Source organism: Cydia pomonella, chromosome 3 (genome assembly GCF_033807575.1).
Source record: "Cydia pomonella isolate Wapato2018A chromosome 3, ilCydPomo1, whole genome shotgun sequence".
Lineage (NCBI taxonomy): Eukaryota > Metazoa > Arthropoda > Insecta > Lepidoptera > Tortricidae > Cydia > Cydia pomonella.
In genome coordinates, this window is record NC_084705.1 from 26305585 (window position 1) to 26329441 (window position 23857).

Here is a 23857-nt window from a genome sequence, read left to right on the forward strand (position 1 = left end):
TTTTTTAGTTTTAGTTTATTTAATATTAGTTAATTTTTTAAGTAGATTTATTTTATGGCTAGTTTAGTTTTAATTTTATACCTAGTTGGTTTTTAAAATCCTGTAATTAAAATTATTCATCACGTGTAACGAGTGAATAAAACTCATGCTTAATCTATGAAAGAGATCTTCAGTATAATTATTTCTCTTTATGAGTGGCTTTAGGCTAGAAATTATAGATGAATGTACAGTCGCTATCAGATATGTCGGAGCGGCCGAGGTGCTCACCAATATCTGAACAAGCCTCTATTGTCAAGGCATTAGAGTGCGTGTACAGACATTTTTGAACACCTCGGCCGCTCCGATATATCTGATGGCGACTGTATTTTGGTGAGTGATTCTTGAAAGACCGAATCAACCGCATCCAGCCCAATAAAATAATACTACTTTATTTATTAAACTTTGACTTCTGTCGTATGTCATCTGACAACTGACATGTGACAGAAAAAACTTAAATGAATTTATTCATAATAAGAGAATCGCCATGCATTCAAAAGCAATGTGGGCCCAAAATAACATAGAAAAAGTTCAAAAAATTGGTCATGTGTTTGAATATCTCATGCTCTGAAAGTGGGAAATAGTTGATCTATAAAGTGCGCAGAAAGTGACGTACGTTTCTGCTCTAGTGCAGAAAAGTGGTGTACTCCTCTGTGTCTCTCTGTTATTGGAAGGTGGCTAGTAGTCTAGACGATTTACAATGTATAGCTATACGAGAATGATTTCATCAAAACTTGTGTGTCTCACCTGGACCATCTTATCGGACAGTAAGCAGAGTTGTTTCTGCCGCTCGCCCAAATAGTCTAGCCTCTGACAGTTCTCTTTGTGCAACGTGACCGTCTCCAATGACGTGTTTCCTTGGACGGGGCTGGGCGCAGCTAAATTCCTGTAACAACAAAACGAATAGATTTTAATTTTATGGAAATTATTTTACATGACTGCATTGCTGAAGTAAACAAGGCTGGGTTCACATAGTAGGTATAATTTAAGAAATATATCCGGCTGTTATGGAATCAGGGGGCCTAGCCACGATGACAATCTTTGATAGAAAACGTCAATCGAAACTTAAAATAAATAATGTATGGAAATATTCACGTGGCATTTCTATTTCTATTTGTTCAGCATTTGTCGATATACGATTGTCATCTTGGCTAGGCCTCCTGCAGCGGTATCATGGTCGCATTCTTATCACCTGCCATGCCATGCGTCACTTTCGCACTTACATACTTGTTAGAACGGGACAGGCATGGTGACAAATGATAAAGACCCGACCATATTAGCCCTACTGGACTTCACCTCCTACAAAACCGAAGTTTGACAGCTATTCTGGGAGCCGAACGGAGCCGAGCACGCCCGAACGCTGGAGTTTCCCCCAGTAACGCAACGTAAAATCTCAACGTTATGTCTCAGTAAAGGTCAACGTTAGAGGCTTGTTGTAACTCCAACCTACTTGACCCTTAATTTTGATATATAAGCATTTTGTATACCCAAAAATAACAATAACATTTAAAGAGAAAATAATAATTTCTTAATTATTTTTGACTCGCGCGGCTTTAGATTATGGTAAGTCGCACTGGATGTACATATTTAAATACTAGCACACATTTCGCGGACAAGAATAGGTAGTATTACGTATTTATATCAGAGCATATTTACACTCGTATTAAATACGGGGAAAGTATTGTTGCAATTACGAGTAGCAACATAGTGGACAAAGAAAAAGTCTAGTTACAACAAATTTTCCGCGTATTATTACGAGTGTATGGTATCGATAGTTTAGTTGTTATTATTAAGTATTTTTCTCGCAATCGCCTATCAAGATTCTAAAACTTAAATTACTTAATAATAATTAAGTATACACCGTGTTTTTTTCAAACTCCGTATGGCTAAGTACATTTAAGGATACGAGTACTAAATGGCACTGGTTATTTTTGTTCCACTTATGTTTCATATAGCGTTGTTGTAACACGGGTATTGTTTTAAACTCAACCAAATAACTGAAAACTTTGACTTTTCAACATCATTTCAAACATTGATCGTCTGAGATAGTACTTCCGTTTAGTAGCAAATGTATTAACTTATAGTAAACACTAATCAATACGTAAACATACTTATAAAAAAAAATACATTTTTTTATAAAAAAAAGTTTTAATATTGTCGTCAAATATTCAAACATAATTATAAAGAGATAGATACATGTTAAATCAAGGAATCAATAATTAGTCTACCTTTTTCTAAGCAAAGTGTTGAGTGTTAAGTAATGGCCCATATTAAAATCGGGCGGAAGTTAAGAAACGGCGGCAAAAGGAAATGGATTGATGTAGCCAACACTATTAGTCAGTGTTGCCAACTGAATGGAAGCGAAACACGCAACGGTCTTAATGGTATAATGTGACCAGAGAATGTAGTTTTTGCAATTTTGCACCAGAATCATTAAAATAATTTTAAACTTAAAATGTTGAATTCTAAAACTACAAGAATAGTAACATTTTTTCAGTTACCTATCTTAATAGTCCATTAAACTGCATCACTATCAATTGTCATTAAAATGTTAAAATGTGAAATCTAGTTGCGACCCGAAACAAAAATACCTTATTCATTTTAATTAAAATGTTTAAGCACTAATTAATTGACAAGCAATGGCCCCTAGCCTATTTATTCTCAATAAATCATCATACGTCATCAAGCCACTCCAACCTCCACCCCATCACAACATGGATGACATAAGCAGGATTCCCTTCCCCATTCAAACAAGTTGAATGCGCTTGCTGCACGTGCAACACTCAAGGTCCTACCCCACATCCTCTCATGCTTGCAATTAAAACGAAAAACAGAGCAGAAACACAATATAAAACAACCACATGCGCGAGCGGGACGACACATCTCATTTACCCAAGCACTTTTTATTTCCACTCGGAGGTCGTCGGCCAATCAACGGTCTCAGCCGAGCCCGCTTCGCATTGGCCGGTTTGAATAGAGAACATTTTTTCAAAAATGGAACAAAAGAGGGTAGGTAATAGCGAGTTTTGTTTCCTTCGAGTGCTATTTGAGTGGCAGCTCTCAGGCCGCGCGGACGACTCGCTAATAACCTTACTCCTTAGTAGATTCATTGTTTTGAGCGCTCTCAGGTTAAGCCTGCTTTTCTGTTATGTTTAACGTTGTTATTTATTAGTCGTTCCCTTGTTTTTGAGAGGAAAATACAGGGCAGATTAGCGTTGTTTACTTCGCCGTAGCAATCATCCTACCCTTGCAGAGTATCACTAGGAATTGAGTGAAGGGTTTGTTTAAAAGCAAGATTTGCAAAATTGTGCTTTGTAACAACGTAGGTAAGTTTGCTTTTAGGGTACATACACGATATACGTAGCGTCATCAACAACAATGCAGGTTTGTTTATGACCAATTAAAACCTTTGCTAAAACAAATAACTTTTTGTTAGCTTTACAAATAGCTACAATGAATTAGCTATATACTTAATAGCAGTGGTAAATTTAAGTAGGTACATCAATTAAAGGCCTACATATAACCTAACATATGCCAAATACATCTAACGTAAACTGAAAACTGTATATTCAATTTATCTAAAGTCGTGTGTAGAATTGATTACTTAACTGTCTCGGCTCGTAATCGACTCGACTTTGAGCTTTGAGCTTCGCGGAAAAGCTCTTTAGCGGTAGAACAAATGGCTTTGAGATCTTAGAGTTTCTTAGAACGCTTACTGAAATAGAGGGCATAGTACAATGTAAACCTCAAATGTTGTGTAGTTTCTATTAAGCGCAGTTTTATACGATGAAGTGAGCCGAAATTGTGTAGGCTTCAAGACACTGGGCAGATATCAAACAGTCCGGAGTCAATGCTCAAATATTAGATGCATATCCCATTCTTTGGCATTATGGCTGCGTTTATAAAAATACTTGAAATAGTTTCAAAATAGTCATAAAATAAAATGTACGAAAATAGACGGAAAAAACAAGTAGAAACGCATTTTTACGTTTTCAATTATTTTTAACTACGTGCGACAGAGAGACATTAGCGTTTCTTCGCTATTCGCTACGGCGCATACGATTGGCATCTTGACTTGACTAGGCAGCCTGTAATATCAAATAGTAACTTATAATAACATAAGTAACAAATATTTTTTCTGCCCTCCGGGCGGAAAGCGTCAACTTTGCTCTTATTTTTCAAAAGTGTTTTTCGATAAAAAGGCACCTCAAGATCGCTCATCTTCTTTCTTATGCTAAAAAACTAATAATAGGGCCGACATTTTATGTATTAGACTGTATTTTGTTATATTACATGTAATATAACAAATATTACAAAAGTAAATTATTATTGATAAATCAAATGATGCCGACATATTCCTATTAGCAAAATAGTACAATTTTAGTAGCTTCATTGTTACGTTGAGTAATTGTTAATAATTATTACGTAGTAAAACTTCTGTACGTTTGTCACATTGAGTTAAATTAATTGACTTGAATATGCTTGCCTAATAAAATACCTACGACTCTGGAACTCCCTCCCTCCCTCTACGATTATGGAACTCACCTACGACTCTTACGAGTCTGACTTGTATATAATAACGCAAAAATTTTTTAAAATAACATGGTGTTTTTTGAAACTTTCAAAATTTCTCGAGAATATTTAAGTAAATTAATTTAATATTCTTGCCTAATAAAATACCATATTGTGGTTTGTTTACATTTTGTTAATTACCTAAAGAAATACGCCACGCCTGCACCTATAGTTTTTTTTATTATTATTATTGATTTTTTACCATTTGTTTGATTATGGAACTCACCTACGACTCTTACGAGTCTGACTTGTATATAATAAAGCAAAAGGAAAATGAAAATAACATAGTGTTTTTTGAAACTCAAAATTTCTCGAGATTACTACGTATTAATGACGTGACATAATATTGTCAGTAAGTAGTTACAGTTTTGGGTAATTAGCCTAAATACTGTTATCATGAGAGTGTCAACAGGAAAGCAAACTGTTGACATTGGCGTCCGGTGTCGAAACTGTCTCGCAACTCTGCGATCTCCGCCTCCGTAGAATACACCTGAAGTTTCGTTTAAATAGTTTTATTTCATGAATAACTATCGCGGTAACCGTAGACTAAATTCGAAAGTCATTCAATTATTTAGCGTATTTTCGTGTAATAAATTCAAACTTTAAACTTGTTTTCGAATGACCTGCCTGCGCCTGAGTGCCCTAATTCACTGAGTTGACGTATCGTTAAAACGTTGACATACATTTATTTACAAATTATATAGCATGTGACTCAGTTTACTTAAAGCAATTAAAATATGAGGCATTTTTATGGCATTCTCCAAGCGATAGGCATTAAGCTATAAATATGAACATACTAGTATTACAATGACATTTGTGTCAGAAAACTGACAAAAATAGGTACTACATATATTGTACATATAATCAACAACAAAATGTTTAAAAATATGACTCACGAACACCAAAACTTTCCCAGACCCATTTTCAAACCCGCATCGACCACTTTCAACCACTAAACGACATAAATGACAGCTACGCCTTAGTCAGTATACCCCGTTTAGTCAAGTCAGAATAGTCTGACCTGTAATTGCTTTCGAAACACCGTCAAATATTAGCTCCAAGTGTGACGCCATTATGTGAGTCACAGGTGCCCCTCGAGGCGGTTTATAGCAAATGAAGCTTGCATTATTTACCTACGAGCTGGATTGAAGAGTAGGTAACGTCGGATGCCCGAATCACTGAATGACTTCACTGTCGTTTTTTTGAAAACATGAGTAAGCCTAAGTTAACGTTGCATCCATTTTAATAGTACAAAGTGAGCGCACGTCGTTACAAACGTCATATTTTCATAGAATTTTGGCATTAATGATGACATGGCCACACTTTGTCATTGCAAATGCCATGCAGAGCTGTCTTACTCCGTTTGCGATATGAATATAAAGTAAAAGAGATGCAGAAAGAGAATTTCGACAAAAATCGTCCAAGTGTGTTACGGCAGGAAATATTCGCTGATGGCAGTTTCATGCACAGATTTTTATCAGTATGCTAGTTAACTTATATTTTAAAAAATATGATCGAATAACCTTCTCCTTCTTTGAAGTCGGTTAAAAAGGAACCAAAGTGCGCATAACTGGTAATAAGGCGTATACAATTAGAGACCTTGAGCATAAATAATATAAATTACGTAGGAAAATTTACGGTCCGATTTGAAGAATGAGATACGATAACGATAAGTTCTGGTTTAGATAAGTTCTCATTTAGATATCGTTTGTATGTCGTATAATTTTATTGACAGAAGCAGCTCGATTCGGGCAACCAATGTCACTTTGACGTTAGAAATATCGTAGATAGATCTTACTCACAGCGGAATCTAAATAAACGTCAATTTTGACATGTCGTTTAGTTATCGATCTTTTAAAGATCTTTCCAAGATCTTAAACATGTCTTAATAATTATTTTAATCGGGCCGTTAATATCCTTAAAGCGGAATAACTGTTTTGAAAACTTCAAATCTACCCAATTTAAGATAAATATATAACCAATGTTTTCTCGAGGGAACAGTGATATGTATGATGTTTAGGAGGGCCTACGCCAGTAGGTAACGATTTTGTGATTCGTGTCTGAGGGTCATATACTTACTGGTATTTATATTATCGATGAAAAATGCTGTAATAAAAGCTATCACCTGATTACAATTTTGCGAGCATTTTTACTACCTACCGATGCTATTAAACGTGAAAGTGAAAACTGTCGTTACGTACTAAATCTTTATTAGCGCCGTTCGATATTGTCTTTTATGAAACGATAAAGTACGACGAACATTTCACTCGCCATTTTATTCATCAATAAACTGTTTATTGACGCAAATCTTTATTGACAGCTTAACTGGTCGCTCACTATAATGACACAGTAAAATAGTCGTTTTGCGATATCTGTATACCTAACGTTGTCATATTAAGATATTAAATAAAATACGGTGTGGTTGTAAATTCATCTTCCGTATATGAAAAAGTACAAGAAGGTAGGTTAACAAGCAGCACATATTATTTGCGACAGTCAGACAAATAATCCAACTTTAAAAAATAACTAAAACAAATAACATTATAGTAAAAATATTTACTAAGAAACTAAAGCACGGGCACATTGTGCGCGTGTGGTAAAAACGAGAACAACTATCTTAATAACAAAACTTCTGTGAGGCACTGACATATTAAATATATAAGCAATTTTCGACTTATACGTGAGTGACCCATATTAATTATTAAATAGACCTATCGTCGACAGAAGCCGAGTTTTGACTTGGTATTCCACCATTATTCTCATAATTCAAGCTAATAATCCCATTTTAACAGTACATATATGAATGTAATAATGTATTAACATTAGAGTATATTTATCGAACGCAGAAGTCCCAGTTTCACTGCATGTGTTGCTTTATTTATCGCACCACAGTAAACAGCTAGTTTTGAGCTTGCGGCCTCACTAATGAGGTTAACTACCATCGTTGTCGTGACTATAATTTTAAGGCTGTTAATAAAAAATATATACCTATTCGACATTCCACAGTCAGTAACTAAGAGCCTTAAATTTAAGAACTATGGAATGCCAATAAAAAAAATTGATATATTTAATGATATTTAAAAATAACAATATAAATAATAGACATATACAGAGGATAACTATCTTTAGGACAAAAAATTCCACACAAGCTTTATTCACTAGGTACGTCAAACTTTACTACGCCTGTATTGTCACTAAACACTTTTTTAAACATCTATTTATTATTGGTTTGATTCATCTTCTTCATTTCAGTACATTTTCTTTGCTGTAGTCTGTAGTTAACGCGTAGTTTACAATACATATTGGATTGTATAAGTATATGTACAAGGTAAGTATCCCGTTGCAATTACGGAAACGATCTGTAAATGCATTCTACAACCCGTGATTATTATTAATGATATAAAACTATGATCAATAACCAAATAACCAGTTTTCTTACGGAAACGTCAATTTTCTAGACAACTTATCTTCGAAATGTTATGATTAAGAGATATTTGAGCATGTAATTATATGTGTTGGTTTTGATGAGAAAGCTCCATGAGTACATTAAAATAAATAATCAATGCGGCATTTTAATTACAACTTTTACGACTATTTTAATGCTTTTCCGCGATTATATATAGTAATTAACTAAGATTGACTTACTGGTTTTTTATCACACTTATTGTGAACTTGAAACATGTCTAAGATAGAAGTCAGACCATGAAAAATCTGCAACGGCAACGAGTTTAATAGCACACGCAGTGCAAGTGTTAATTTAACACAACAACTATGAAACTATGGAACAAACTTCTATGAAATTATGACGTATAAATAACACTTGCATTGCGTGTGCTATCAAAATCGTTGCAGACTTGTCTTGGTCTGACTCTATGCATTTTGTCTCTTTCATACAGACACAAATTTTAGTGCAGTAGAAAGGTAAACGAATTGTAACTAAAATACTTAAATAAATGCAATAATGCTTCCAACAATGCAAGCTTGTCAATCATGTCTCTAGATAAATTAACATAAGTTAGCTAGCCACAATGACCATGTTCATATTCATGGCGACTGCCTATGAAGCCGATGGGTTCGAATCCCGGTAAGGACATCCGAGTGATGAACACTGATATTTGTTCCTGTGTCATGGGTGTTTTCTATGTATATAAGTATGTATTTATCTATATAAGTATGTTACAGTTATACAGTTGGGGCCAGGTTGATCTGTGTAAGATGTCCCCTAATCTTCAGTTATTTTATTTTTATTATTTATGTTTAGTAGGAAAATTATCCAGTCGAATAAAACAGCAACCTCAAAAGCTTCATTTTCTTTACAAGACATTTCTCTCATAGGATTTAGGTATTAAAGCGGCTACTAATGGACTCGTCCGTCCAATTTTGTTCCGACCATCTGCATCTTGGGGATTAACTTGCTCTTTGTTTGCGCTTTGATATTTCTATTTTAATAGCTCCTGTTTGTTTTAGCGACCCTTTGTAAAAAGAACTGTATAAACTCTAAAGAAGTACTCATATCACAAACAGAGCTGATAGTAAGGTAGGTACTTAAGTACGTGCTTACTACACATGGTAAAATAAGTTACTTACTTTACCATCATAAAATACAATCATACAGTTCAACAACTGTACCCTAGTCACCAACCTATTTTGCTTCGAAATTCTAGTTGATCAGGCGTAGTGCCATGAAATAGTAGGTACACAGATTAATAGTTTCATATTCTTACTCAATCCCATTGAAGCGCATTATGTTGAAGTGTGCCTAAATGCCTTCCATTTGAATACCTATTAAATAGCTTAAAGATAAAGTCAATAACTTTTCACAAGCAGTAAAGGCACTCGTTATACTCGTTTAGTGCCAACCAACTTGTTAATAAAGCCACATAACGCACTATGAGTTAATCACGGAAGTTACATTACATTTATATTATTGTATCTACGTATAAGTACTATCTGTGGGAAGAACTTAATATCAGTAAAGAAACATATTTGACTAAGGAAGGAAGACATACAGAAGACTTGTTTTGAGTAGAGGGCCCTTACGCGACTCTCAGGTTGCTGGCTATAATTCGCTCACCCCTCGCATCATATCGCGCGGATTGTAAAATGAAATGGATCGTAAAACAACCCCAGCCGTAACTTTACCCGGAGGACTTAATATGTCCGAGCTTTGGATTTCTTTTGCAGACAGATTTGGTACCTAGCCCTATTTTTATAATGAGCTAGAACATGTTGAAACTTTCGTGAACTTGAGATTAGTGATTTTATTCGAAAATACCCAATTTTTAAAATATCCAATCTTTATTTTTTAGAACCGTTAAAAACAGAAAGTCGTCCTTCAGTCACCAGTTAATTAAGGGATCGTTCCATAGAACAAATTCAAATTGTACTGGTTATCGTTAAATATTTGTAAAAATTACCCGTCAAACTTAAATTAGTTTTTTGGCTATTGAAACGTTGATGATCAATAATTTTGTAACAATCGATCCTGTTCTACATTTTTACAATAAAACACAAGTATCTGTAGTATACGATTATTTTTGATAATTTTTAGTGACAATATAACATATTTAACAAAAAAATATTTTTAACACAATAGCAATTGCAGACCAAAGAAAAGCTATTGGACACATAAAACTTTCATCTCTCAGACCAATATTTCGTGTTACCCACCAGACCAAGGTGTAATTTGTGGCCCCCTCATTGAACCGTAGAAATGCAGCAAAAAACCCACCTCTACCGGCGTGTCCAATTTGAGCTAGTGAAAAATGGACCTTTATTATCCTTACTAAATTATTGTAGGACTACCCCTACTACGGTCAATTCATAGGTGTTCTAGAAAGTGAAATTGATTTATATTTAACTAATATTCAAGGGAATTAAATTACTCGAATCGAAACACAAGTGAGTTTTATCGAATAGTACAAACAGCAACATTCTTAACTATCCATCGGTGGACCTTATGTCTTTTGTAATCAGGTCCCGATAGATAACATTCAGGGCGATGGTACTAGTTAAATAAAAAAATACAATGCCAATGACTACTTAAGGAACAAATTACTTAAACAAATATGTAAATTAATTAACGTATAAACATGAAACAAAGCCTTTATCTACATTAACTAATTTAAACAACGTCATGAACCATCTACACGCGCGTATAATCGTTATAAGCAAATTCGCGACATCTTACTCAAAAACGAGGGAAAAGTTAATTACGTTATATAAACCGGGTGCAACAGTATATTTTTTATCGGCAATAACTGGCCCTTGAAACCCGTGGTAAGGGCCGGGGGCAGACATCGTAACTTTACGATTTCAACTTTACTGCACCGTGCACCGTGTGGGGAAAAAATAAATTGGAAAGTGACGCCCTCTGATAATGTAAGACGCATTTTATGACTGCCTAAGTCTTCGTGTAAAAATTGAGCTCCTTTATACGTACATACAGGTTGATACCCCACACGTGTATGTGCATAATTTCGGTGCAATATGCACTATGCAGTATTCACAATGAGGCGGTTATCATTTCAATAACGTCACTAGTAGCGCAGGCCATCTACTTATGGCCTGCGTCGCTGTCTCCCGGCAATTTTGTGGCACTAATGCTTTGAAATATCTCTTCGATCGTTTTTTCATAAGGCATAAGTCAAGAATGTAGATACTTTTGACACGTCTGATCGTCTACTTTTGATGCTGGCTTTACTACGAGCATCTAGGTTGGATACCTAATATTGGAATCCTCTATAAATGAATCGTATATTCAAATAAAATACGGGACCATATTGCGGAAGAAGTTTTGTAGTAATGGTGATAGGTATAAAGTTGGCTGCTACAATACAAACTGCCCAATATTTAAATACATAACTTGTTAAAAATAACTATTTACAATTCCTAAACATTCAATTCACAAACAAGAAAATTGGGATAGGTTTCACGTCGAATTAATAAAAGTGTAGCACAGGTAATCGCAATCATGATTAAGGAACTTGACACAAGAAAATTTAATTCGTTCTTTCCCACACTGACCAGATAGCAATCGAGTAGATGCTATGCCTATATCGTGTCAACTTGTATCATACTTTAATGACCAACGTGCAACCAAAGTTCCATCATTTGAATCCCACGGGCCACCTGCCTTTCAACGGGCCCAAATATTAGTGTAAAAAACCAAATACCATCTAATGACGTGGGGAGATTGATGACAATTGTGGATGGTCACGCTCTCAAGTGGTTACGGATTTATGTAATTTTTACTTAAATATTTAAATTATGACGTATTAAGTATCATACCTATTACGTTTTTTTAATGCACTATAATGCGGACCGGGCACTATCAGTAAGAATGCCATTAATAAATTGTCATACCTTCGTTCCATGTCAATTTTAATGTAAAGGGTTTCATTTATTCCAAAAGTAATATCAGTAACGGATAGTAGATAAACCATATAAAGTATCAGACACTTCCACTTGCTTAGTAAACTTACGAGTACCTATAAATAATTAATAGAATCAGGCGTTACTTTGCGGACATACATACTAAATAAAACAAAAATATTACTTAGTTTTTTATTACTTATAAATATACACTGAGTGACATTTTTCAAAGCCCTGAAAAACTAGTTAACTAAGAAATTCCTACGTCTATCATATCTCTGAAATATAATCTACACACTCGGACACGACGATTCTGTCGCCGACTGTTCATCTCCATGTCGCCCTATTGTAGCGCCTGACATTTGTGTAACCGCCATGTTGTTGTAAATAGACAGACCTGACTACTTACAATTCTTGATTGATCGACTTTTTTAAATATTTTAAACGTACGTTCATAACTAAGTAAAAGAGTTTTAGGACAGATCGAGTATATTCGGATTGGAAGTCATAGGGTAGAATGAATAAAGTAAACCACTTTTGAAATTAACCTATCAGACTCACCACAAAAAAAATCACCTTATCAGAAACCTTTTTTTTCGATTGCTTTTGTCACAATTGTAACATATTGTTTATTTTATTTAGAGATCAGTATAATAAAAACCTCTACTGACGCACGTAATTTATTAATTACCTCTCTCGCATTTTAACACAGTCCTCAAGCTCATAAATTTTTGCGGCAACAGCCAAACAACAACAACAACAACAGTAACCGAAGTGACTTTTAACTAACTGTCGCTTTTAGCATTTACTGTTTTATAGGGTTCCGTAGCCAAATGGCAAAAAACGGAACCCTTACAGATTCGTCATGTCCGTCTGTCTGTCTGATTATGTCACAGCCACTTTTTTCACTACTTATTCCATATACCTTTTATACTACTTATTATTACTACTAAACTGAGATCAGCCTAAGATTCAACAAAAAATGGCAAAGGCACCATCATTTAATACGTAAGACGTTTTAGAGGGAGAGGGTCGAACACATATGATTTTTTCTTACAAGGGATGGGAGGGTCTTCATAGTTCTTACGTATGATCGCAAAAATGCGAATACCTTCTTTGTATGAAATTATGACGTTAAAATAATACTTCCAAGCTTCCGCAGCAGTCTACGCTATCAAATACGGTTGCAGTTTGCTTAGACGGACTCCAGTACCTGTTGCAAGTACAAAAAACGTTTCACAAATGATTTAATCGAAAAATAAAAGTTACATAAAACAAACAAAACGTGTATTCATTTTTTCCTTTGGATTCGGGCGGAGGGGGTTCATTCTTTGTTTCTTATATAGGGGGGGGCGGGGGGGGGGGTCAAAAACTGACAAAAATCTTTTTACGTAAATGAATGGAGCCAAAGGCATTTCCAATGGCTTCATTGTAAATTGCGTGGGCGAATTGTAATTTTAATGCTACATTCAACAGCCAGCATTACGTGTTTTACCCAGTTTTACAACCAAATTAAAGCGAGCTCGTTTTAAAAGCCCCTCATAAAAGTAATAGCGACTTATTAAAGGCTTAGTTTTTATTGCGCTATCGATTGCATCCTGTAACGTCATTATCTGTACATAGTTAAGCTGTCTTCCAGAATACGATAGAGTAGACGTAAGCTTCTTCTGATTTCTGGTATGTCCCCAACTAATTAGAATAGGAATTTCAGATGTGTCGACTTATTTTGATTTTAAGTCTTTGTACAGTCACCTGCAAGAATATGTTACTCTTCGAAGACCGCAAAATATGTGAAAAAACAGTAAATGCCCTTATAGGTCTACAAATAAGGTTGTGTCAGATATTGTTGCGGTCGTCTTTGTGTAACATATTATTGCAGGTGACTGTACGATGAAAGATACGCGACTTAGGTGTTTTAATTATGGTAAATAGAAAATAGAATAAAAGAACCCCATACAAATAACGTGAGCCCACCCTTTCTACGTAAAGCGACCGTCTACGCCTTGCGCGACCACGTTTCATAATTATGAAAAACAAATCCTTACAAGTAACAAAGACTATTATCTTTTTTTTAAGGTCGATAGCGTTTCCATATAGTTATGTATATCACCTTAGATGGTCAGTACTCTGACATCTTATATTCCATTCAATAGTTCACTAAGCCAGAACAAAAAAAAACACGATTTCAAATTAACCAAATCTTGTCATACACTGACTACACTGTGGAGGTATGACGTAACTGAAAACGTTTAAGCCAATAAAAAGTAAAGTAATAAAAGACGAACTATTTAATCGAGCATACAATCAAACCAAGTTGAATGGATGCTAAACAAATTATGAAATCCGATACGTATAGAGCGATCCATCATATTTCTGACAGACCGAGAAGTTCTGGCTACCTTTTGTATGAGTTTTTGTTTGTTTAAGTACCGTTCAACTGCATTTTAAAGGTCTGATGATTTTAATAAAGCAATTTAAATTATTGGTTAGTGTTTAATTTTGTTGTAAATTGAATACCATCTTCAATCAAACATCAAATTAAATAAACTAGCCATATTATTACTGAATGTATCAGCGTTTTAATAGACTAAGTAGTACTTGTGTATTGTTTTTATATACCTGACCAATTTATGTAGGATGAATATGTTAAAAACACTATATATTTAATGAAAATTTAGGAAATGAAGTTATATTAAATTAAGTCTACCAGTCTAGTTTCAAATAGCAAAAAAACACGAGAAGATTGCCTAACCTGTAGTTATTAATTTTCCTACTAGCAAGTTTTGTTACGTACATCGACGGAACTCTAAATAGACAAGATACTTGAACAATGAATTTATTGAGAACAGCAAAAGAAACTTGTAATTTTCGCGGACGTCCCGTCATAAATATCAATTTGAGAGTGAGCAGGACAACAAAATTACAGGTTTAGTGTTGCCACTAAAGTGATTTAGTGCTTTTCGGCGGGGCTAGGGCGACTCTCCATGGCATCTGGTGAAAATGAAAGCGTTAAGATGTAGATGTAGATGTAGTGTAGGGACGCCCGGCCGGAAGCAGGCGGGCTGTCGATCGCGTGTTGCGTTCATTCAGCCCAATTCCCTGAAGTTGGAGCTGCATTCCCATACCAATCTCCTCAAATCTTCTTGTTTTCCTGCAGAACAGAAGGACATCTTTAAGTTCGACGTCCTTTAGTTCGTTTTCTATTAGTGAGTCTCTACCGAATGTATTATATCGCAGTGCCGCGTACAATGATACATTCTGCTAGTAGGTGGAAGCTAGTTTCCTCCTTACCACAGTGGTGGACAGGAGGAGTCTCTATTTATTTTTATTACCTTGAGATGTCTGTTGAGAGTATTGTGACCAGTAATGATACCTGTCAATATTCTCAGACTGCTCTTACCTAGTTTCAGAAGATACCTGGTTCTTTTGTGATCAATGCCCTTGACCATCATCTTAGACTGTCTGCAGCTAGTCTCTTCTTCCCATTCTCTCTGTGCTTCCATTTCTTTTACCTTTTCTATGACTCCCTTCGTGACATCCGCTGACATAGGCAGAGCCAGTTCCGGACCCATGTATTCCGTCTCCGCCCCTATCCTCGCCAACTCGTCTGCTCTCTCGTTTCCTGTTACTCCTTGGTGCCCCGGCACCCATGCTACCGTGACACTTCTTGTTTGCCTATCGAGTTTAGCTCTTCTCTACATTCTCTCACGAGAGCGGAGGTGACTGATATTTTCTTCAGTGCCTTCAGTGCTGCCTGGCTGTCGGCATATATTACAACAGCGCCCTCTTGCTTCACACTCTCTTTGATTATACGTGCACAGTGCGGCTATTGCACATACCTCAGCTTGGAACACGCTAGCATATCTACCCAGTGATATTGATACTGTTTCTCCCAGTTTAGGGATCACGATGCCCGCTCCTGCTAGTTTCGTTGAGCTTCTTCTCGAGCCATCCGTGAAGCAGATTGTCGTTGGGTGTCTGACTTCCACTTTCCAGTTGTCTCTCTCTCCTATATGTACCCTTTACTTCTTGTCAAATATCTCCTGCCTTTTTATAAGGTCGTTGTTGGCCATCAACATCTCAAATCTTGATAGTGCCTCTCTTTGTATCAGCGCGTGTCTCTTGTCCACGCAGCTTCCTCTCCATTCTTTACATGCTTTCATTCTGTACCACTGTTCTGTGGCTCTTTTCTCTACCTCAATCCAGAGTTGCTTCAAACCTAACATTACCTCCATTGCGTGTGTCGGGGTCGTTCTCATGGCCCCCGTCATCTTTAGGCACGCTAATCTCTGTACTTTGGTTAGGTATCTTTGGTATTCTTTGATATGGGCCCTGTGCCACCATACCACGGCCCCATATAGCACCCTGGGTAGTATGACCGCCTTGTAGATCCAGTAGATCATTCCCGGCTTCAACCCGCAATTCTTCCCCACTGCCCTTTTACATTGATACAGTGTTCTTATGGCTTTTGCCGACTGCTCCTTGATGTGAGTTCTGTATCTGAGCGTTCTATCCAGAGTAACGCCCAGATATTTTATCTCATCCACCATGTCTAGTTCTTTATCTTGTATCTTTATAGGTGTTATCTCTTTTATCTTTCTGTTCGTGAACAGCACAAGCTTTGTCTTCGACGGATTGAGATCCAGTCCTCTATCTCTGCACCATCCCAGTACCTGTCTGAGACTTCTTATCATTATCTCTCTTAGGACATTCAGAACCGTCCCTCTCACTAGTAGCACTCCATCATCAGAGTAAGCTTGCATATACATGCCCCCTCTATTGACCTTCTTCACCATCGAATCTAGCAGTAGGCACCACATCAGGGGGGACAGACATCCTCCTTGTGGGAACCCTCTTTTTGGACTAATCGTCTTTGCTACTCCGCCCAGCTCCGCCGTTATGGATCTTCCTTTGGGCATTCTTTTTATCCATAGTGCTATTGTCGGTCGGATACCTTCTCTTTTCAGGCTTTCCTCTACGGCCTCGAAGGTTGCCTTATCAAAGGCTCCCTCAACGTCGAAGAAGCAGCCTAATGCGTATTGTTTCATATCTAATGCTCTAAGCGTTAAGATAGCCTAGGTTATTTTAAGTCAAGAGCCAGCTTTAAGAACATGGATACAATATATAAAATTTTGAATTAAATAACCCGAGGTTTAGTGATGAGAGTTACTGCATACTACAATACAGGGTGTTTATTTAGCCACCTGCAATAATTTACAGGGTCAATATTATAGATCATACTGAGTAACTTTTACTATGGAACCAACCCCAAAATCACGAAAAAATTTTTACTCGCCCATAGAAAATGTCAAGGTCAGACGGCCAAGATGTATGAAACAGCCAATTTTTTTCGTGATTTCAGGGTTGGCCCCATGGTAAAAGTTGCTCACTATGACCTATATATTCATCCTATAAATTATTGCAGGTGACTAAATAAACGCCCTGTGTTTAAGCATGTTGTTAACACGTGGATGTAGGTATACTTGGCAAATTGTCTTCCCAAAACACAAAAGCTTCCCTCAAAGATATAAACCAGCACTCATCAAAAATTGCCTACAATTTGACTGACCTCCGAGAGATTTTGTTCCTCGGATAAACTTTGTGTAGTTTTTTTTATGAACAGTGGATTTTTTGGTAAACTTAATACACACACACACACACACACACACACACTGCTGGTATCATCATTGTGAACGCAGCACTACCCGCATATTAACAGAGGTATATCATTACATTATCGCCATAGTCGCCAGTGAGGTTTATGCTTCGCCTCGGGATAAGTCGACGACGGCGGGTTAACAGGCTTATTGATTGCGATGTGTGAGGTGTAACATTGCGTTTACCACTACATATTAAATACGTATACGTATACACATACACTTCAAACTATGAAAAAACGACATGAACATTTAAACCCCCTTTCCACTCCGGTCTATAATTAAAATGCCTCTAGGAAACACAGTAAAGTGATTCACAAAACTAAGTATCACAAATTTAATGGTATGAAACATTATGAGTAATCGACTCGCCAAAATAAAAGTTCATGTCTTCGCTTCGATGTCGTGTAAAATTTTGTGTTTGTACTTACCTAAACGAAAAATGTCATCATATTTTTTTCGTAACACTTTTTTCTTTAGCACTTTTAATATTCTTAAAAAGTTTTCACTTGATAATTTTCGATAGTCAGAATGTAGTACTTATTGGTAACAGAATAAGTTTTTGGCAAAAATTTCATTTTTGAAGCTTTTATCACTGACTATACTTTTTTCCCACAGGCAACTAATACTCATCGAGACAATCCTAACAACCCGAAACAAAATTAGTTTGCGTTGTTTTATCACAGAGTTCCCTTGGTCGCCACCTGTCTCCATCATCAGATCGGCTCTATGTCATCATAATATACATTGCATTATAGTCGATTCAGATATGTGCAAAATTTCAGCTCAATCGGACACTAGGTCAAGTTTAGCTTCCAAGATTTGACCCACACTAACTAACAAGGTAAGTTAAGAAAAGCTTGTAAAAATTAAAGATTGGCTTTGTTAAGGATGACTCACGTTAGACCGGGCCAGAGCTTCCGACGCTTCGTTTTCTATTAAAAGCACCACGTGATCACCAATCAGCCGTCATAGAAAATGACGTATCAGGCGCCTCGGTCTGGGCCCGGCCCGGTCTAGTGTGAAATCAGAAATCAGAAATATTTTTTGTGTAAACTGTGTGGGTAGGTATAAGAATATAAACAGTTATATAACAGTTTTACCTTTTTCGGGCCTACCTACAATTTATTTTATCTTAACTAAGTCAACTGAGCCATCCTTTAACCCGAATCTGATGGACTATTTGAAATATGGTAAGATTTATAAATAACGTAGTTTCAGTTCTGTGTCAACAGTTCAAGACTTATATAAGCAGTTAATTATTTACTTGGAAAGCCAGCGATTTTTGGGCACTTGATATTTTCACTAAATGTTAAAGCTATGTTGCAAAATTCTCAAATAAATCAAAATGTATCGGAACCGGGGCGCTCAAATGCTGTTAAGACAAAACCGGATTTAGCCAATTAGCTGATGCCAAAAATGCACTAATTAAACGTCTGCCTTTCGCACAATTTGTCCATTAAAGGTTAATTACCTGAATTCGGGGTGAGATAAGAGATCTCAACATAAAAAGTGCCTAATTAAAGGTGAAAAATATTGATTACTGTATTTTTTTCTTACTTTTTATGATTGAAATAATTGTTATGGTTTCCGGTTAGCCCATATATTTCGAGCTATAGTACGATGTCATGTGATAGGTTATCAAGCCTTCTCATTTTTACAAGCTTTTATTTAACTTGCCCTGCTAGTATGTATTTATGTTTGTTAATTTGTTCTAATTCTTAGTCGTTGTACTCTTTGCAGAGCGTCGTGGTCAACTGCTGACATCAGGCGCAGATGTTGCTTGCCGTACGATTTCTCGTCATTTTTCGCGGTTGGGGGCCATTCTGTAGGTACTGTGGTGTGTGTTCATTTGTTAGTGTGGCTTAAATCTTAGAAGTAAAATTTGACCCACTTCGATTTTCGATTGACCTGAAATTTTGCATATATGTAAATCAGAAAAATATAATGATGACATGGAGCTGATCTGATGATGGAGACAGGGGGTGGGCATGGGAACTCTATGATAAAATAACGCAAACTAATTCGTTTGGGGTTGTTAAAATTGTCTCCATGAGGTTTATTTTGCCTGAAGAAAAGACGTACAGTCAGCGAAAAACCTTGTACCAAAAATGAAATTGTTGCCAAAATATTATTAAGTGTCTGAAAAAATCAATTTCCTGTATAGTATCCTATCTAAAAAATACCATCAGGAATTAAACTCGACAAAATAACTTGCTTATATCCAAACGTAAAACAAACAAACAAATTAATCTTTTGCAAGCTTTCACAAACCATTCTACAACTGTACATAGTTTAGCGAAAAGGATCCACCCTCTAAAATTTGTCATTTAAATAAATGGCCTTTCTTTTTGACACTGTTCTAATTCTATTGACAGATTTCTGTAGATTGGATCCTTTCCCCTAACAATTAAAAACCATGTAATAAATATATACGAACACTACTCCTACATAAAAATATATGCTTAACTATCTTTTAACTCTCCTTAATTGTCAAAAACGAACTTTTCAACCAAGGGATTTTGAAGTTGTATTCGGACAAAACCTGTTGAGGTAAACTGCAGCAAATAAATAGCTCTCTTAGCCAAAGGTATCAATTTGCTTCAAGTTAACGCGCATCGGAGTAATTTGCATAACCTTTGCAAGTTTGCAACGTTGATTTAACGCCGTATCTGGCGTGCTTCCACGAACGTGAGAACTGTATGCAATCTGCTCGGTTACTTACAAGACATCTAGTAGCTTCGGTGCAGGTAAGCTAGTGTAATGAGACCTCCGATTATGTATAGTTATTACAAATCTGTGGGTCATCATTGTGCAGGGGGTAAGCTAAGACAAGTTGAAACGTTTTTTGAATAGATGCGCTTTAGATGTAGACACAGAACATCTTTGCAGATAAACTTGAGGAAAATATTTAAATATTATTAGCGTTTAATGTTAAGTTCTTTTAGAAATTAATTAATTTGTAACCAGCAGCAATAATATGTAGGTGATCTTTGTATTTTATTTATAAACATTTTCGAAAGTTCTGATTAATCTAATATTTAACAAATTAAAAGCAATTATCTTATTATTACTATCGAAAGATTTCAAATGTAATTTCTACTTCTTCACTCACTCAAACATCAAGCAATATATCAGAAGCCAAGCGTACATGCCGTAAAGTAATCTCCATCACCAGGTTTCCACACAAGCTTCGCAATGGGGCGCGTTTTATCACCAACGTGATACTAGTCACGAATAGGAATTACAATTACGTATTAATAGTATATAATAGTATTATCTGTAATGATAACTTCATTGTTAATAAAAAATAATATTCATGCATCTTTCATGTACATGCGCTGAATCCGGCGTAAGCCAAGAGCCATTGCACACCGCGTTTTTTTTAACGCACCGCCGACGCATTCTTGATTCCACAAAGCAGTTTGTTTGCGTTTGACGCAATACAAACGCGCGTTTCAGGCGCGCCTGCATCGATGTAGATCGTGCGCAAAGGTCTACAAGCTGCGTCTAACTTGCGTGCGAATCGCATGTGTATCCATACAAACGCGCGTTGATAACATAAAAAGCGGCCAAGTGCGAGTCGGACTCGCCCATGAAGGGTTCCGTACCATTTTATGACGTATTAAAAAAAACTACTTACTAGATCTCGTTCAAACCAATTTTCGGTGAAAGTTTGCATGGTAATGTGTATCATATATTTTTTTTAGATTTTTCGTTCTGTTATTTTAGAAGTTACAGGACGGGGACACACATTTTTCCACTTTGGAAGTGTCTCTCGCGCAAACTATTCAGTTTCGAAAAAAATGATATTAGAAAACCTAAATATCATTATTGAAGACCTATCCATAGATACCCCACACGTATGGGTTTGATAAAAAATTTTTTATTTTTATTTTAGGACGTATTAAAAAAAACTACTTACTAGATCTCGTTCAAACTAATTTTCGGTGGAAGTTTGCATGGTAATGTACATCATTTTTTTTAAATGTTTATCATTCTCTTATTTAGAAGTTACAGGGGGGGGGGGACACATTTTACCACTTTGGAAGTGTCTCTCGCGCAAACTATTCAGTTTAGAAAAAAAAAATGTGAGTAGATTAGGAGTTCTAGTGACCTACTCCTGACTCCATCATGAGACCCTGGGCCTCATCTAGATCTATGGTGCTCGTCAGGGCAAATCTCATGAGCCCAAACACGTTGGAATTATAATGAGTAGATTAGGAGTTCTAGTGACCAACTCCTGACTCCATCATGAGACCCTGGACTTTATCTAGATTGATGATGCTCGTCAGGGCAAATCTATTGAGCCCAAACACGATGAGGTTATGATGAGTAGTTTAGGAGTTCTGGTGACCAACTCCTGACTCCATCATGAGACCCTGGACCTCATCTAGATTGATGGTGCTCGTCAGGGCAAATCTATTGAGCCCAAACACGATGGCGTTATGATAAGTAGATTAAGAGTCCTGGTGACCAACTCCTGACTCCATCATGAGACCCTGGACCTCATCTAGATCGATGGTGTTCGTCAGGGCAAATCTTTTGAGCCCAAACACGATGGGATTATAATGAGTAGATTAGGAGTTCTGGTGACCAACTCCTGACTCCATCATGAGAACTTGGACTTCATCCGGGTCAAAAATAATAATGCAAATGCAAACCCTAACGTAATTTCAAGTAAAAATGCGTTTTTCAGAAAATCGCAGCCAAATAACACTAGACCCTACTCATAGTGTTGTGTTCCTGCCGGTGAGTAAGGTTGCCAGAGCTCAACGAGGGGCGGGAGGGGGTTAGAGTCGGCAACGCGCATGTAACTCCTCTGGAGTTGCAGGCGTACATAGGCTACGGATACTGCTTACCATCAGGCGGGCCGTAAGCTTGTTTGCCACCGACGTAGTATAAAAAAAGGACCACTGAAAATCCATCAATAAGCGAGAGTCTGTTAAGCATAGTGTAAAAAATGAACTTTTATTAAGATTTTCTAATCGCAGTATATAGCACTTCTCGGAACAACGTAGCTGATTACGATCGCAACGAATGCCTGACAATCGAGCGCAGGTCCGTCCTCTAAGCGCGCTCCGCGCGGACTGAGAGCGGGGCGTCGCTGCTGCGTGATTTATACGTGTTTTAAAAAAATATAAATTTACGGCAATGTAGGTCCCATAGTTATGATTTTTTTTTATAGGTTAACATAAAGTTACAGTTTGCTATAATATTATTTTTAAAGCAAAATATGCGTACAATTTGCGGAAAAAAAATATAATAAAACCCTGTTTTCGCCAAAAAAATGAAGAAAACTCGGAAGGTATTTTATCAGTTTTTTCAAATGAATCTTCGATTGTTAATCATTCCAGCCCCTCGTACGAGATATGTTGAATCAAATTGTAGTCATTCATGTACCAAATGATTCTTGTTTACAGCAAAATTGAGAACCGAAACGCCACATCTCACTGCAAAATTTGGAAAAGACTCCCAAAAAAACTCATTAAAAAAGAGGTTTAAAAGAGAAAATGAAAATTTGAACTGTTGGAGCCGCTAGTTTAGGAAACGATTATTTAAGTACGTTACCATTTTTTGAATAAATACTAATAGTTACGTCGTAATCTTGAATGAAAAAGGAAGCATTTTACAAAATACGCTCGTCTGTAGGAATAAGGACTCTTAATGCGGTTCATAGAATACATCTACTTACCAAGTTTGAACAGTATAGGTCTTATAGTTTCGGAAAAAAGTGGCTGTGACATAATCGGACAGACAGACGGACATGACGAATCTATAAGGGTTCAGTTTTTTGCCATTTGGCTACGGAACCCTAAAAAGCAGTGTGCATAGTTCCTAATGTAGGCAATGGACATCTTCAGCTTTTTATGATGATGGTCACGTTTTTTTACTGCAAAAACCCTTACAATTATCACCCAAAATGGCTGACAACCAAGATTTTTCACTTTTTACGTCTACTTCAAAAAATTAAAAACCTCTGTTTTCCCTTGCATAGGCTGGCTCTGAAGCGCACTAGTGCTATTTACTAGATAGGAGAACAACGTAAACGTAGCCATCTAAACTGTATTTTTCAATTCCAGATTATACTTACTAAAATTACAATTTTATTGACCAATCTACAACCCAATCTTTTCGATTTTGTACTGTAATAACAGTTACATTGGGTTGGGGAGATTAATTGGGACATACGGAGCTTAAGTAAGTACTTTTAAATA

At 36.4% G+C, this 23857-nt stretch overlaps 1 protein-coding gene and 1 long non-coding RNA gene across 2 annotated transcripts in view; both read right to left on the minus strand.

Moving 5' to 3' along the window:
* LOC133516428 (uncharacterized) overlaps positions 1-23857 on the minus strand; it is a 452437-nt gene that overhangs the window by 240181 nt on the left and 188399 nt on the right. The window lies entirely within an intron of this gene.
* LOC133516419 (protein Wnt-4-like) overlaps positions 1-23857 on the minus strand; it is an 88511-nt gene that overhangs the window by 10064 nt on the left and 54590 nt on the right. Inside the window, exon 2 of the mRNA XM_061849345.1 lies at positions 784-922. Within this exon, the coding sequence (XP_061705329.1) occupies positions 784-922 (139 nt within the window). The remainder of the gene's footprint in view (positions 1-783; positions 923-23857) is intronic.